At 46.8% G+C, this 16,972-nt stretch overlaps 1 protein-coding gene across 1 annotated transcript in view; it reads right to left on the bottom strand.

The window, feature by feature from the left end:
• LOC137629517 (WD repeat-containing protein 91) overlaps nt 1-16,972 on the bottom strand; it is a 146,760-nt gene that overhangs the window by 117,578 nt on the left and 12,210 nt on the right. Inside the window, exon 2 of the mRNA XM_068360896.1 lies at nt 6,020-6,143. Within this exon, the coding sequence (XP_068216997.1) occupies nt 6,020-6,143 (124 nt within the window). The remainder of the gene's footprint in view (nt 1-6,019; nt 6,144-16,972) is intronic.

The following is a 16,972-nucleotide window of genomic DNA, read 5'->3' as shown; positions in this document are numbered from 1 at the left end:
TGAACCTCACTGACTCTCTTAGCTGTTGCCAGGCAAACGAGAAAAAGAGTCTTGAGGGTAAGGTCCTTGAATGAAGCTGACTGGAGAGGTTCGAACCTAGATGTCATAAGGAACCTTAAGACTACGTCTAAATTCCAGCCTGGAGTGGAAAGACGACGATCTTTAGACGTTTCAAAAGACTTAAGAATGTCTTGAAGGTCCTTGTTGGAAGACAGGTCCAAACCTCTATGGCGGAGAACTGAGGCCAACATACTCCTATATCCCTTAATCGTAGGAGCTGAAAGGGATCTCTCATTCCTAAGATGAAGCAGGAAGTCAGCTATTTGGGTCACAGAGGTATTGGTAGAGGATATTGAATTGGCTCTACACCAGCTTCGGAAGACCTCCCACTTAGACTGGTAGACCCTACGAGTGGAAACCCTTCTTGCTCTGGCAATAGCCCTGGCTGCCTCCTTCGAAAAGCCTCGAGCTCTAGCGAATCTTTCGACAGTCTGAAGGCAGTCAGTTGAAGAGCGTGGAGGTTTGGATGTAACCTGTCTACGTGAGGTTGACGTAGAAGGTCCACTCTTAGAGGTAGAGTCCTGGGGAAGTCTACTAGCCATTGTAGTACCTCTGTGAACCATTCTCTTGCAGGCCAAAGGGGAGCAACCAGCGTCAGCCGTGTCCCTTCGTGCGAGACGAATTTCTGCAGAACCTTGTTGATTATCTTGAACGGAGGGAATGCGTACAGGTCGAGATGGGACCAGTTCAGTAGAAAAGCATCCACATGAACTGCTGCAGGGTCTGGAACAGGAGAACAAAACAGAGGAAGTCTCTTGGTCATGGAGGTGGCAAACAGATCTATGGTAGGTTGACCCCACAAGGTCCAAAGTCTGTTGCACACACTCTTGTGGAGGGTCCATTCCGTGGGAATGACCTGATTCCTTCTGCTCAGACGATCTGCTGACACGTTCATATTGCCCTGGATGAACCTCGTGACTAGAGAGAGGTTTAGACTTCTTGACCAAATGAGGAGGTCCCTTGCGATCTCGTAAAGGCTCCTCGAATGGGTCCCCCCTTGCTTGGAGATGTAAGCCAAGGCTGTGGTGTTGTCCGAGTTCACCTCCACCACTTTGCCTAGCAGGAGGGACTTGAAGTTCAACAGGGCTAGATGAACTGCCAGCAGTTCCTTGCAGTTGATGTGGAGAGAACGTTGTTTCTCGTTCCACATTCCGGAGCATTCCTTTCCGTCCAAGGTTGCACCCCAGCCCGAGTCCGAAGCATCTGAGAAGAGATGAAGTTGGGGGGTCTGGATGGCCAATGATAGACCCTCCTTGAGAAGGAGGTTGTGCTTCCACCACAGGAGAGTGGTCTTCATCTCTTGGTTGATAGGGATAGAGATTGCTTCCAGGGTAGAACTCTTGTCCCAATGAGCTGCAAGGTGGAATTGAAGAGGGCGGAGGTGGAGTCTGCCCAGCTCGACAAACAGGGCTAGGGACGAGAGAGTCCCTGTGAGACTCATCCACTGTCTCACTGAGCAACTGTTCCTCTTCAGCATGCTCATGATGCACTCTAGGGCTTGGCTTATCCTGGGTGCCGATGGAAAAGCCCGAAAACTCTGACTCTGAATTTCCATTCCCAGATACACGATGGATTGTGAGGGAATGAGTTGAGATTTTTCCAAATTGACTAATAGACCCAGGTCTCTGATAAGGTCTAAAGTCCAATGAAGATTCTCCAGACAACGACGACTCGAGGAGGCTCTCAACAGCCAGTCGTCTAGGTAGAGGGAGGCTCTGATGTTTGACAAGTGAAGGAATTTGGCTACATTCCTCATCAGAAGGGTAAAGACCATAGGAGCTGTGCTTAGGCCAAAACACAGGGCTTGGAATTGGTAGACGACCTTTCCGAAAACGAATCTTAGGAAAGGTTGGGAGTCTGGATGAATCGGAACGTGAAAATAAGCATCTTTCAAGTCCAATGAGACCATCCAGTCCTCCTGTCTGACCGCTGCCAAGACCGACTTGGTTGTCTCCATCGTGAACGTCAGCTTGGTGACATACTCGTTGAGAGCGCTGACGTCCAGCACAGGTCTCCAACCTCCTGTCTTCTTGGCCACAAGAAAGAGGCGGTTGTAGAAGCCCGGGGATTGATGGTCCCGGACTACAACCACAGCCTTCTTCTGCACAAGAAGCGACACCTCCTGGTGCAAAGCTAGCCTCTTGTCCTCCTCTTTGTAGTTGGGAGAGAGGTTGATGGGCGAAGTGGTCAGAGGTGGTTGAAGGAAGAATGGAATCCTGTAACCGAACCTCAGCCAACTGACAGACTGTGCGTCTGCACCTCTCATCTCCCAAGCTCGCCAGAAGGTCTTGAGTCTGGCTCCTACTGTCGTCTGGAGAATCGGAGAGTCAGTGTTTTCCTTTGGATGGCTTGGATCCTTTCCTGGACTTGCCTCTGTAAGAGTCTGGACGGGAGCTTCCTCGGCTGGGGGCTCTACCACGAAAGGGCGGTATGAATCTAGTCGCAGGGGTATCAGCCACTGGGGGGCGGTAAGTCTTAGGGGCTGAGGTGGTAGCCTTAGACTTACGAGCCGAAGAAGCTACAAGATCGTGCGTGTCCTTCTGTATCAAAGCAGCCGACAAATCTTTAATGAGCTCTTCGGGAAAAGTAAACTTCGAAAGAGGAGCAAACAGAAGTTGTGAACGTTGGCAAGGGGTAATGCTGGCAGAAAGGAAAGAACACAGCTGTTCCCTTTTCTTCAAAACCCCTGATACAAACAAGGACGCTAGCTCGCCCGATCCATCTCTGATGGCTTTATCCATACAGGACATTAACAGCATGGCAGAATCTTTGTCCGTATGGGAGGTTTTCTTGCTGAGGGCCCCCAGGCACCAGTCGAGAAAATTAAACATTTCAAAAGCTCTAAACACTCCTTTAAGCAAGTGATCCAAGTCCGAGAAGGTCCAACACACTTTTGAGCGTCTCATAGCAGATCTTCGAGGCGAGTCTACCAGACTTGAGAAGTCAGCCTGGGCAGAGGCAGGTATTCCCAAGCCTGGTGCTTCCCCTGTGGCATACCAAACGCTCGCTTTCAAAGTGAGCTTCGTTGGAGGGAACATGAAGGAAGTCTTGCCAAGAAGTTGCTTAGACTGCAGCCATTCCCCTAAGATCCTAAAAGCCCTCTTGGAGGATCTAGCTAAGACAAGCTTGGTATAGGAAGACTGAGCTTGTTGCACTCCCAGCGAAAACTCAGATGGTGGAGAGCGGGGTATAGCTGAGACAAAATGGTCTGGATAAACCTCCCTGAGAAGAACCAAGACCTTGCGAAAATCAAGAGACTGTGGAGAGGGTCTGGATTCGTCCACGTCCGAAGAGGGATCAAGGTGTGCTTCCTCATCATCCGAAATCTCAACCCCAGAATGAGGCGAAGGGATCGGAAACGAATGCTGAACCGCAGAGTCAGAACGAGCAGGAACAACAACAGAGGTGGAAGGAGGAGGTGCAGCAAGTTCCTGTTCCTGTGGTATAAGTGGAGCGTGAATAGATCGAGGCTGTGTAGAACAAGGTAAAGTTCCCGCAAGCAGAGATGTCTGAGGAGCAGGATCAGGGTGCACGGGTAGAGCTCGGTGCAGCAGCTGAGCAGACTGACTCACTGGTACAACATCGTACGCCTGGCAGATGGAGCTGCGACTGGGTGCAGCGAGTGCAGGCGGGTGCAGCACAGGCTGAACCGGTGCAGGAGGTTGGTGCACCACCGGTGCAGGCGGGTGCAGCAAAGGCTGAACGGGTGCAGGAGGTTGGTGCACCACCGGTGCAGGCGGGTGCAGCACAGGCTGAACCGGTGCAGGAGGTAGGTGCACCACTGGTGCAGGCGGGTGCAGCACAGGCTGAACGGGTGCAGGAGGTTGGTGCACCACCGGTGCAGGCGGGTGCAGCACAGGCTGAACCGGTGCAGGAGATAGGTGTACCACAGGTGCAGGAGGTACAGCACTCTCAGCACGACACTCACGCATCAGGTCTGAAAGCTGAGCTTGCATGGACTGAAGCATAGACCACTTGGGATCAGCAGAGACAGTAGCAGACTGAGGCAAAGCCATAACAGTGGTTGCACCACCGGAGCAGCTCTGTTGTACCTTACTCCTCTTGGGCGGAGTACACTCGCTAGAAGACTGAGGCGAGTCAGAGCTGAGCCAACGACTGCAACCTGGTTGAGCACTCGAGGGTTGGACTCTGCGTTTAAGCGGTCTAGAGACCTGAGACCAACGTTTCTTCCCCGAGGGAAGATCAGCGGACGAGCGGAAGACGGGCTCAATCGTCTGCAAGTGGGAGTGACGGTCTGTGGTAGACACGCCCGCAACCACTGAGGATGATTCTGTGCGCCTAACAAGGCCTGCCGAACCCTTATGCCCTTCGACATTGCTTCTCCCCTGGGCTTGGGAGCTTGCAAGAGGTCCCGGACTGGGAGAACGACAGGCTCGCACAGAAAAATCCCCACGCACCACACTGGCACTAACACTAGTACAAGGCACTGCACCGACACTAGCACTCGTCACAGCACTGGCACTAACTTCACCCACTGCACTCTTGGCCTTCAACTCTTTCACTTCGGCCATCAGAGACTTATGGTCACTTACCACTGACTCTACCTTATCGCCTAAAGCCTGAATAGCACGTAAAACCACTGACATATCAGGCGGAGGGCACACAGTAGGTTCGGGGGTAGCCACTACAGGGGTAGGATCAGGAAGAGGATCATGAGATGAGGAAAATAAAGAAGAGTGAGAAGAACTCCTCCTAGCTCTAATTCTCTCTAACTTAGAAGAATACTTTAAAAGTCGGACAAAATCCAATTCCGAAAGACCGGCGCATTCCTCACATCGATTTTCTAACTGACAGGGTATGTCCCTACAGTCAGAACAAGCGGTGTGAGGATCTACCGAGACCTTCGGAATACGTCTATTGCAAGACCTACAACGTCTATGGGAGGGGGCTTGCGAAATGTCAGACATTTTGTTTTCAAGAGAAGTCAAAGGGAGATCCAAAAAACAAGCAAAAATTCGTTAACCGTTAAACTGAATTAAATAAAAGCTATCTAGCTAATATCAGAAGGTTTCCAGTAATGCGACAGCCGTAAATCAAAGAGAATACATCACCAAATAAGCGAGAATAAACTCGAAGACCATGAGCGTATCCCAGAACGTCTAGCCGGAGGCACGACAGAGGAATAATTGAGGAGGTGTCAACAAGAAGTACTTGAGTACCTGGCCACAGGTGGCGCTGTTAGTACACCCCCTTCTAGTATTGTGATAGCTGGCGTATCCCTCCTTAGATTTCTGTCGGGCAACGGAGTTGACAGCTACATGATTATCGGGTAAGTTTAATATTGAAAAATTATAAACTTTTGTTCCATGTGGCAAGATGAACTGTTGTAAATGTGTGGCAATAATGATAACACCATACATAAACCGGATCCACCTTACACCATTACAAAGCCATGACTCAACACTATACAATATAAAGAATAATTTTGTTTAAATTCAAGAATCTTCCCAAATCAATTAGTTTTTATTGGAGCATGTTTCTCTTCAGTTGGATTATTTGTTTAATATTCAGGAATGTCTCAAGATTGTGTTAAAGTGATTCTCGTTATAATTTTAACAATTCTGATATGAATGGCCTCTTTATAGACATGAATTGGCCATTTTGAATTGCTTATATTTTGTAAGTCAAACCAAAATTACTACAAAAATGATGCTAAAGATCTAATGGCTCATCTTTCAGCTTCGCTGAACGTAATACCCCTATAAATAGCTTTGGTTTGTATTTTGGTTACAGAACATACTGGACTTAGGCAATGAGACTCGTGTTCAAATCTAAATTGATTGATTTGTAAGCTATTACTGTATGTCCCAGCGCCCATTAGTTATACAGTGAAACATACCAAAATGGCTAGTACAGTATTCATCCGTTTCTTATATCAAATTCCTATTTGACAAAAACTTAAAGTATCCTATATTTACTCAGATTTTCTTAAACTTACATGGTAATAAAGTGTGAGGAAGACGAGTAAATATTCTTCTGTCAAGATGCCCCCATAATTCTCTTAATCCAGTCAAGTCATATGTCTGAATATGAGTGAGAACCTGGTCCACCAAACGATCAACCTGAAAAAGAAAAGGCAATCAGTACAAAATTTTGGTCCCATATGTAGAGCAAAAGACCCCTACTTCTTAGTGCAAAGTACATCACTATTGTTCTTAGCTCTTACTTTTAACAATAAGAATCTACCTTGCCCAACCCAACGAAGCCTTTCCCTAGCATTTTCCAATATAGAGTGTACACTAAGGTAGTGGAGTTATACTCTATGAATGAGGGTCTAGAGTTAGAATTATGTATTCCTTTCCAAGAAAATTTATACTTGGCATAGACTAAGTAGAGGTCTACCTAGATTAAAATCTACAGTATCTCCAAATGACACATTCTTTACTTCTTTCCCTTGATACAATAATGAACAATCTAAGAAGAATCTTATCCCTACTGGATTGTAAGTCCAAATGTAGCGGCATTAATAGGAATGATGGGAATGCATACATTTTCTCCATCCTTCCACATGTAAAGAAGGATTGAGGGGGAATACTTTCATACAAACCGATGTAAAGAAAAGTTGCTCTATCAAGAGCAAGATTCCTAGTACCCTAAGGAAAGGGAAGAAGAGAGAATAAAGGGCCAGACATTCTTACCTTTCATTCTTGGGCACCATGACCACTATCTAAGTCGAGATGCTTCTTGTCTCATGAGGGAGCTAGGCTCACTACACAACTTAATGAACAGCTACCACAGGTTGCAAGGAGAATGTGTCCAAGGACTTGGGGATATACTCCAGCAAGTAGTTGACGGTGCCGTTTATCTAGCATTTCTAAATTCTTGCCTAAGCACTTTTTCCACAGACAGATTCTTCCAGAAGGCAAAGGTATGCTGATTCCTCAGACTTCGTGGGCTCGGGCTTGCACGCTGAAAAGACAGCTCACAGTTCCCTCCGAGGATGGGCATAAGCGTTAGATGGTTTCACAAAGCCAGAGAGAGATAGTATTCTTAGAAATCAGCTTCTTCACCCTTCCAGTGGTAAGGAAAATCTTTTGTGCTTTGGTCCGAATTGCTGGGTTCTCTTGAGGTAGCGTTTTAACACCCTCACAGGACAGAGAAGTGGGTCATCCTGATTGCTAGTTGCATCTTGGAGGGAGGAGATGGAGAAGGATTCCAACCTTGGTTGTAGATTATTGGATTTTGTGTCTTAGCCACAAAATCAGGCACAAAGGTTATCAAAACTTCCTTCCATCCCTCAGATTGAATGATGGCATACAAAATGCCATGGAGTTTGTCTATCTTTTTCACCAATGCTATCGCCAGCAAAAACACGGTCTTAAGTGTAAGACACCTGTCTAATGCTCTTCTAAACGGCTCATACATTAAGTGTTTAAAAGAGGTAAGAACCTTAGTGATGTCCTAGAATGAAGGATCAGAGTACTCTAGGATGACAGGACAGAGAAAGGTCTCAGATAGATAGTGATGGGAGGAGAATAATTGATGAAAGGAAGGTGGTATCCATCTTGAAAGACTTGTGGTGGCCTTATTGGTAACGTCTCTGCCTGGTGAACGCCAGACGGGGGTTTGAGTCCCGCTCAAATGCGTTTCTTTGGTCGCTGCAACCTCACCATCCTTGTGAGCTAAGAATGAGTGGTTTGTGGGAGCCTATAGGTCTATCTGCTGAGTCATCAGCAGCCATTGCCTGGCACTCCTTGGTCCTAGCTTGGGTGGAAGGAGACCTTGGGTGCTATTCATATGTATATATGGTCTGTCTCTAGGGCATTGTCCAGCATGATTTGGGCAATGTCACTGTTCCTTGCCTCTGCCATTCATGGGTGACCTTTAAAACTTTAAATTTAACTCTCCGTGCCATATTGCTGCCACATTTCCCAATGTCTTGATAGGCATGTCCCCAACACACAGCAGCTAAAGGAGGAGTTTGCCAATCTCAGCCACCGCTATCCTCTTACTTCTGCCTCCTTTCCTGGTATAACCAGGTTTGGAGCAAATGGGAGGAACATGGTTTCCGCCCTTTCCAGAGGTAGAAGGGCCTGACGTCGCAGATCTCGATCTGGGGTTTGCTGTTGTCTTCTTTGGCATTGTCTTGCTGGATTGGGAAGAAGCTCTCGGAGCAGTTGATCTGGAAGGACCGTGGTCATTAAAGATCACTGCTCCATAGGAGGCATGAGTCTCCTTTCTCTGCTTCTCAACAGTGCTTTCGATATCTTCCACAGAGAATGTTCCTGAGGGAGAGTGCGGCTTCCTATCTTACCTTATTAGAGAAACATGAAGCTACTAACTCTCTCATCTTAAGAACTTAGTTTGACCACTGGTTGACTGACTGATGAGCCAGGAAAGTAACCTCCTTTGTCCCTGATAGCATGAAATCGGTTTATTCCTTCTTCATGTCAGGATTTGACAAATCTGGAGATAAACTGAAGCATGCCAAGGCTCCCAACATGTGATTGATATAACTGGTTTCTTGCACGCTTGACATCACTGCCATTTCCATGGCTATGGACTAGAAGGCCTAGAAAAGACGTGTTCTCGCACTTCAGGCTATCCAGCATCGTGCCTGTAGTCAGCACCGTCATAGTTGAATCTACTGGAGGAGGTGACAGAACAGCCTCCTCCAGAACAAAAAACCTCCACTGTGAGAAAATGCTGGAGGCAGGAGCTTGGCAGGTCTACTCAATCAGTTCTTAGGCAAAGTGATCTGCAAATGTACTTGAATGAGTGCATCCCGTGCAAGCACTGACCATGGATGCTCAAGGGCGGCTCTGGAGGTTTGAAGGGTGCCAAAACATCAATAAATCTCTTTCATCCCACCGCTGATAGGTTCTGCGGCTGCCCCACCAAGTTCATTCAACTCCCTAATGAAGAACAGACCTTTGGGAAAGGCTGACTCTGACTCAGGGTTCTCTATCTCTGCTGAGAGGGGGAAGAGAACTTTTCCAAGACTGAGATTCCTCTCCTCTCCCTCGAGAAGTAGGTTCGATTGAAGTTTGTGATGATTCCTCTCTCTCTTTGGAGTGAGATCTCTCCAGACCAAGGATCAAACCTGGCCTGTAATCCACAGGAGAGGGAAGGATCGTAGACTTTCGTGAAGTCTCCCCAGCCTTACTGCCCTTCGCTCTCTTGCCCTCTGAGCTTGAGATGATCGGTGTCCTATTTCAGAAGGGTGAGAGGGGGAGCGAAACAATGAGAAATCGGATTGTTCAGTGTAACTCCCATTTGAGGAAGGGCTCAAGCGTGAACTTTCTCTTCGAAAGGAAGATACCCTCCATTCCAGACAGCGTTGTGAGCTCATCTTTGATATCACCGGCCTCTTCTCCTCATACCTACTTGAGTAAGAGTTCCACCTGGAGGAACCTCCTCCATGTCTTGAGGGGTCATACCAAACTGACTGAACCCGTCCTGAAGACGTACCAGTATCCTTTAACACTAGACTTTGGCTTGAACTTTTGGTGATTAGAGGAGACAAGTGATGAGGCTGTGATGAAGTCTTGATCTCAGGGGTTCTCTCAGCATGCTGGGTATATCAATTGGACTTATTCTTCTCCTAGAAGGGGAAACTTCTCCTGGGATGTCACTCGGTGGAGAACTGTCCAACCTATAGTATTTCTGCTTAGGAAGCGGAGAGCGAGAGTGTGAGCTGCTTTGGTTTTCAGGGATAGAAATTCCCTTAGTTTTGTGCCTCTATGCTTATGGGACGATGAGTGAGAATGTTTTGAATTCGGATGTAGAAAATGTTCGGATGTAGAAACGAATTTTCCCATAAGAATACATTGAAATAGGATTAATCCGTGGTTGAGCCCAAAAATGTTATTTTTATTAATAAAATAAATTTTTGAATATACTTACCCGATAATCATGTAGCTGTCAACTCCGTTGCCCGACAGAATTCTATGGAGGGATACGCCAGCTATCACAATACTAGAAGGGGGTGTATTTACCAGCGCCACCTGTGGCCAGGTACTCAAGTACTTCTTGTTGACACCTCCTCAATTATTCCTCGGTCCACTGGTTCTCTATGGGGAGGAAGGGAGGGTCGATTAAATCATGATTATCGGGTAAGTATATTCAAAAATTTATTTTATTAATAAAAATAACATTTTTCAATATTAAACTTACCCGATAATCATGTAGCTGATTCACACCCAGGGGGGTGGGTGAAAACCAGTGTACAAGATTAAAGGATAGCTAAGTATCCCATATTTCATATAATCAGTTATCCACAATAACAATGAAATAATAAGTACCTGGTAAGGAAGTCGACTTGAACCGTTACTCTGCCTTTAATAAGATCGTCTTCCTTACTGAGCGCAGCGTTCCCCTTGGGAGGCTGAATCAACTCAAAGGTGCTAAAGTATACAGGGCTGCAACCCATACTAAAGGACCTCATCACAACCTTTAACCTTGGCGCTTCTCAAGAAAGAATTGACCACCCGCCAAATCAACAAGGATGTGGAAGGCTTCTTAGCCGACCGTACAACCCATAAAAAGTATTCAAGAGAAAGGTTAAAAAGTTATGGGATTATGGGAATGTAGTGGCTGAGCCCTCGCCTACTACTGCATTCGTTGCTACGAATAGACCCAGGGTGTAGCAGTACTCGTAAAGAGACTGGACATCTTTGAGATAGAATGATGCGAACACTGACTTGTTTCTCCAATAGGTTGCATCCATAACACTCTGCAGAGAACGGTTCTGTTTGAAGGCCACTGAAGTAGCCACAGCTCTCACTTCATGTGTCCTTACCTTCAGCAAAGCAAGGTCTTCTTCCTTCAGATGAGAATTTGCTTCTCTAATCAGAAGCCTGATGTAGTAAGAAACTGAGTTCTTAGACATTGGTAGAGAAGGCTTCTTGATAGCACACCATAAGGCTTCTGATTGTCCTCGTAATGGTTTTGACCTTTAGATAGTACTTAAGAGCTCTAACTGGGCAAAGTACTCTCTCCAGTTCGTTCCCCACCATGTTGGACAGGCTTGGGATCTCGAACGACTTAGGCCAAGGACGGGAAGGAAGCTCGTTTTTAGCCAAAAAACCGAGCTGTAAGGAACATGTAGCCGTTTCAGATGTGAAACCTATGTTCCTGCTGAAGGCGTGGATCTCACTTACTCTTTTACCTGTTGCTAAGCACACGAGGAAAAGAGTTTTTTAATGTGAGGTCCTTAAAAGAGGCTGATTGGAGCGGTTCAAATCCTGATGACATAGGGAACCTTAGGACCACGTCTAGATTCCAGCCTGGAGTGGACAACCGACGTTCCTTTGAGGTCTCAAAAGACCTAAGGAGGTCCTGTAGATCTTTGTTGGAGGAAAGATCCAAGCCTCTGTGGCGGAAAACCGCTGCCAACAAACTTCTGTAACCCTTGATCGTAGGAGCTGATAGGGAGCTTACGTTCCTTAGATGTAACAGGAAGTCAGCAATCTGGGTTACATTGGTACTGGTTGAGGAAAAACTGCATTGGCCTTGCACCAGCTTCGGAAGACTTCCCATAAAGACTGATAGACTCTGAGAGTGGATGTCGTCCTTGCTCTGGCAATCGCTCTGGCTGCCTCCTTCGAAAAGCCTCTAGCTCTTGAGAGTCTTTCGATAGTCTGAAGGCAGTCAGACGAAGAGCGTGGAGGTTGGGAGTACCTTCTTTACGTGAGGTTGACGCAGAAGGTCCACTCTAGGAGGAAGAGTCCTGGGAACGTCGACCAGCCATTGCAGTACCTCAGTGAAACATTCTCTCGCGGGCCAGAGGGGAGCAACCAACGTCAGCCGTGTCCCTTTGTGAGAGGCGAACTTCTGAAGTACCCTGTTGACAATCTTGAACGGCGGGAATGCATACAGGTTGAGATGGGACCAATCCAGCAGAAAGGCATCCACGCGAACTGCTGCTGGGTCTGGAATCGGAGAACAATACAAGAGGAGCCTCTTGGTCATCGAGGTAGCGAATAGATCTATGGTTGGCTGATCCCACAGGGCCCAAAGTCTGCTGCAAACATTCTTGTGAAGGGTCCACTCTGTGGGGAAGACCTGACCCTTCCGGCTGAGGCGATCTGCCATGACATTCATATCGCCCTGAATGAGCCTCGTTACCAGCGTGAGCTTTCGATCTTTTGACCAAATGAGGAGGTCCCTTGCGATCTCGAACAACTTCCTCGAATGAGTCCCTCCCTGCTTAGAGATGTAAGCCAAGGCTGTGGTGTAGTCGGAGTTCACCTCCACCACCTTGTTAAGCTGGAGGGACTTGAAGTTTATCAAGGCCAAATGAACTGCCAACAACTCCTTGCAATAGATGTGAAGTGTCCTTTGCTCCTGATTCCATGTTCCCGAGCATTCCTGTCCGTCCAGTGTCGCACCCCAGCCCGTGTCCGATGCGTCCGAGAAGAGACGGTGGTCGGAGGACTGAACAGCCAATGGTAGACCTTCCTTGAGAAGAATGCTGTTCTTCCACCACGTTAGAGTAGACCTCATCTCTTCGGAAACAGGAACTGAGCCCGTCTCTAGCGTCATGTCCTTTATCCAGTGAGCAGCTAGATGATACTGAAGGGGGCGGAGGTGGAGTCTCCCTAACTCGATGAACAGGGCCAGCGATGAAAGTGTCCCTGTTAGACTCATCCACTGCCTGACTAAGCATCGGTTCCTTCTCAGCATGCTCTGGATGCATTCTAGGGCTTGGAAGATCCTTGGGGCCGACGGACAAGTCCGAAAAGCTCGACTCTGAAGATCCATACCCAAGGAGACAATGGTCTGGGATGGAACGAGCTGAGACTCCTCAAAATTGACCAGGAGGCCCAGTTCCTTGGTCAGATCCATAGTCCATTTGAAAATCTCCAGACAGCGACGACTTGAGGGAGCTCTTAAAAGCCAGTCATCTGACGGAGCCGGACACAAGATCATGATACTGCTGCACAGTCTGTAAACTGTCAATCATGGGCAAGCGAGGAAGTACAGTGACAACCCGAATCTGTCTAGACTGTCTGGGTCGTACAGACAACTCCTTAACGGGTTGCTGAGGTTGCCCACTGCGTCACAACAAGTCCCTTCTGTTGGTTGTTGAACGTCTTCCCCGTGACACATTGACTCCGTAAACAAAAAATCCTCTAACAAGGACTAAGCTTGGACTGCATGTCATGCAACACAGCTCAAGGTCTATGGGAGCAGGTGTGGTAACAGACGGGATTAGCGGCTGAAGTGTAACCATTACCTTCCCTGTAAGCATGTTATGCTTAAATAAAAGTCCATAAGAGGTTATGCAGCTAAAGGCTCCCTCCAAATGACAGAGTCCTCAAGGGAATATCAGAAGGAGGGAGAAAAGAACTTTCTCATCTACAGGGACCTTATCCTAGAAAAGCTAAGTTCTCTGAGTGAGGGTTCACTGGTGCAAAGCAGCAGACTAGAAGGCAACGTTATGAAACTGCTTGACAGTCTAGTGAGTTGGCAACAACCCAAGATGTGTTGAGAAGCATGCGGTAAGGTATGCAGAGCATGATGTATGCAGAGTATGCTGTATGCAGAGCATGCTGAATGCAGAGCATGCTGTATGCAGAGCATGTTGTATGCAGTAGAGCCTGCTGTAAGCAGAGCCTGCTGAAAGGAAAGCAGAGCGTGTGCATGGCGTTTAACATTTCTCAGAAATTCCATGACCAGTGCTAGAGTGCTTAATGCATGCTTGCATGGGGTTTAAACCATGGTAAGCTGAACAGCAGAGTCAGAACGAGCTGGAACAACAACAGAGGTTTCCTCAACTTGAGGGAAAACCTGAGGTTCAGACTGCATAGGCTGAACAACAGACGGAGCAGAAGGCAGGTGCAAGGGTGAAGGAGGTTGACTCCTAGCAAGAGTTGCACCCAAGGATTGTACCAGCTCAGCGGAGGACGGAGGCGGAGTAGTCCGTTCCTGTTCCTGAGAGATGAGTGGAGCATGAGAAGGTTGATGCTGCGCAGAACAAGGTAAAGTTCTAGCAAGCTGAGGCTCCTGAGGCGCAAGTGCATGGTGTAGATGAGCTTGCCTAGATGAGGGTTGAACTCGGTGCAGCGCTGGTTGAGCAGACAGACTCACGGAGGGGAGAGGTTGTTGTACCCCAACCGAGAGTTGCACCACTGGAGGAGCAGCAAGGGGAGGAGGAGGAAGAGTGTAACTCTCCTGATCCCAAAGCAAGGGTTGCCTTAAAGAAGGCTGAGGCTGAACAACACTGTGAACAGCAAACTCCGAAAGTGGTTCAACATCGTACGCCTGGCAGAAGGAGCTGCGACTGGGTGCAGCGAGTGCAGGCGGGTGCAGCACAGGCTGAACGGGTGCAGGAGGTTGGTGCACCACCGGTGCAGGCGGGTGCAGCATAGGCTGAACGGGTGCAGGAGGTTGGTGCACCACCGGTGCAGGCGGGTGCAGCACAGGCTGAACGGGTGCAGGAGGTTGGTGCACCACCGGTGCAGGCGGGTGCAGCACAGGCTGAACGGGTGCAGGAGGTTGGTGCACCACAGGTGCAGGAGGTGCAACACTCTCAGCACGACACTCACGCATCAAGTCCGAAAGCTGTGCTTGCATGGACTGTAGTAGAGTCCACACTGTAGTAGAGTTCACAACATCGTACGCCTGGCAGATGGTGCTGCGACCAGGCGGAGCAGGTGCAGGCTGGGCGAGCACAGGTGCAGCGAGAACAGGTGGAGGGAGTGCAGGCGGTGCAACACTCTCAGCCCGACACTCACGCATCAAGACCGAAAGTTGTGACTGTATGGACAGCAGTAGAGTTAACTTTGGGTCGGCAGACACTAAGGTCTGCTGAGGTAAAGCCTTAACAGCAGAGATCTGTTGTGGCAGAACCTTACTCCTCTTAGTCGGAGTGTAATCACTGCATTCGGGTTGTGAACTTTAACTTCGTACGTCTGGCATAGGTCTGGACTTAACGTTTAAGAAGTCTTGAGACCTGAGACCAGCGTTACTCTGCCTTTATTTTCTCCCCTAATCTCTTCTGCAGACGAGCAAAATAAGGGCTCAATCGTCTGCGGGTGGGAGTGACGGTCTCGGTAAGACACGCCCACAACCACCGAGAATACTTCTGTGCGCCGATCAAGGCCTGCTGAACCCTTATGCCCTTCGACATTGCTTCTCCCCTGGGCTTGGGAGCTTGCAAGAGGTCCCGGACTGGGAGGACAACTGGCGCGCACAAAAGTACCCTCACGCACTAATCACTTATCACTTTGATTTCTGTTTGCACTTATTTCACTGAACTCGAAACTTTAAGTGGTTTGTACCTGAAATACGCAATTCTATCCTTTCTCAAAGTTAGTAATTGCTAAAACAGAATTACAATGTAACAGAAAAATCTAATGAAAGATAAATCAGTGGTTGGAAAGAGACTAAACACTAGATCACTCTAGAAACGTTTAGTTTCTTCCCCTAAAGAGACTAGGGAGAAGAGCCAAAAATCGATAATGACGTTACTCGTACGCCTGGCAGGCTTGAATGAAACGTTTATCCTCTTTCTCCCTCCGTCTCTATCTCTCTCTCTCTCTCTCTCTCTCTCTCTTGACTTAGAACCTGAGAGAAGAGCCCAATCATATATATCGTTAAAACATATTATTGTTAAAGGAAAAAAAACTGAAAAGTTCCTTTATTAGGATCAAAACCATTAAGTTAAGAAAGAATGAACAAAACGCTAGACACGGTTACTCTTACTGCAACGTGAAACCGTGAACATTCTTTCTCTATCGTAACGATAGAGTGCAAGTTGAACGTTCTGAACGTCAACAACTGCAGAGACAAAACAAAACGTTAGTTCAGCTTTGAAAACAGTACGAGACTGTCAAAGAAAATCTTTCAAACTCTGTGGCAGAAATAGCATAATATGTTAACAGGTAAAACCGAAATGACGGGCTCAAAGTTTATTAACTTCGGTAAAAGACCGCCTACTATTAGGAAGGTCGAATATAAACAAATATAAAAATTAATTTTAATGAGTTTATAATAAAAGGAAGTTAATCGAAGAGGCCTATAAGAGGCGGAGAGATATAAAATAAATCTATAACTTTGTTAAGCAAAATTAAGAAAGAGAGTCTATACTCTCTTAGACACCAACACTTCCGTCTAAGGGAAGGGTCGGCCATTGAAAGGTGAACGAGAGTTCATACTCTCTCGTCACCAAAATTAATCAAATTAATTCCAAAAGCTAACTAAGCTAAAATAGAAGTTTTCCAGTAAAGCGACAGCTGAAATCAAAGAGAAATACTTCACCAAAGTCGTGAAAATACTCCAAGAACATAAGCGTATCCCAGAACGTCTTGCCGGAAGCACGACAGAGGAATAATTGAGGAGGTGTCAACAAGAAGTACTTGAGTACCTGGCCACAGGTGGCGCTGGTAAATACACCCCCTTCTAGTATTGTGATAGCTGGCGTATCCCTCCATAGAATTCTGTCGGGCAACGGAGTTGACAGCTACATGATTATCGGGTAAGTTTAATATTGAAAAACCTATGATAACTCCTTAATAAATTACTACACATAATTACACATGACAATATGCACTCTAAATTAGATAATAGACATGTAAAATAGAATAATTATCAAGAAATAATAAATAAGAAACGGGGGTTTTTAGCGTCACTTTACCTTAGAAAGTCCAGCGCAGGTGTTGGTCTTGGTACGCAGAGAGGAGACGGACGGGCGGCGAGGAGGTAGAGAGGTTGACTACGATAAACGTACACTACCGTAACTTATTCTAACTTGCACTAAATGAACTTTAACCTTACTTAGCTTATTTATTTTTTTTATTTTTATATTTTATAATTTTATATATTTTTCACATTTTCATTTTTTCTTTTTGATGATTAATTTTAATCACTTTCACTCTACACTTAAAATTGATTGATTTTTTTTCTCTTCAATCTTTGCCGTTTTCTTTGTTTCACTTTCTTTCGC

This window comes from Palaemon carinicauda, chromosome 37 (genome assembly GCF_036898095.1).
Source record: "Palaemon carinicauda isolate YSFRI2023 chromosome 37, ASM3689809v2, whole genome shotgun sequence".
NCBI lineage: Eukaryota > Metazoa > Arthropoda > Malacostraca > Decapoda > Palaemonidae > Palaemon > Palaemon carinicauda.
This window is presented reverse-complemented; position numbering and strand designations above follow the sequence as displayed.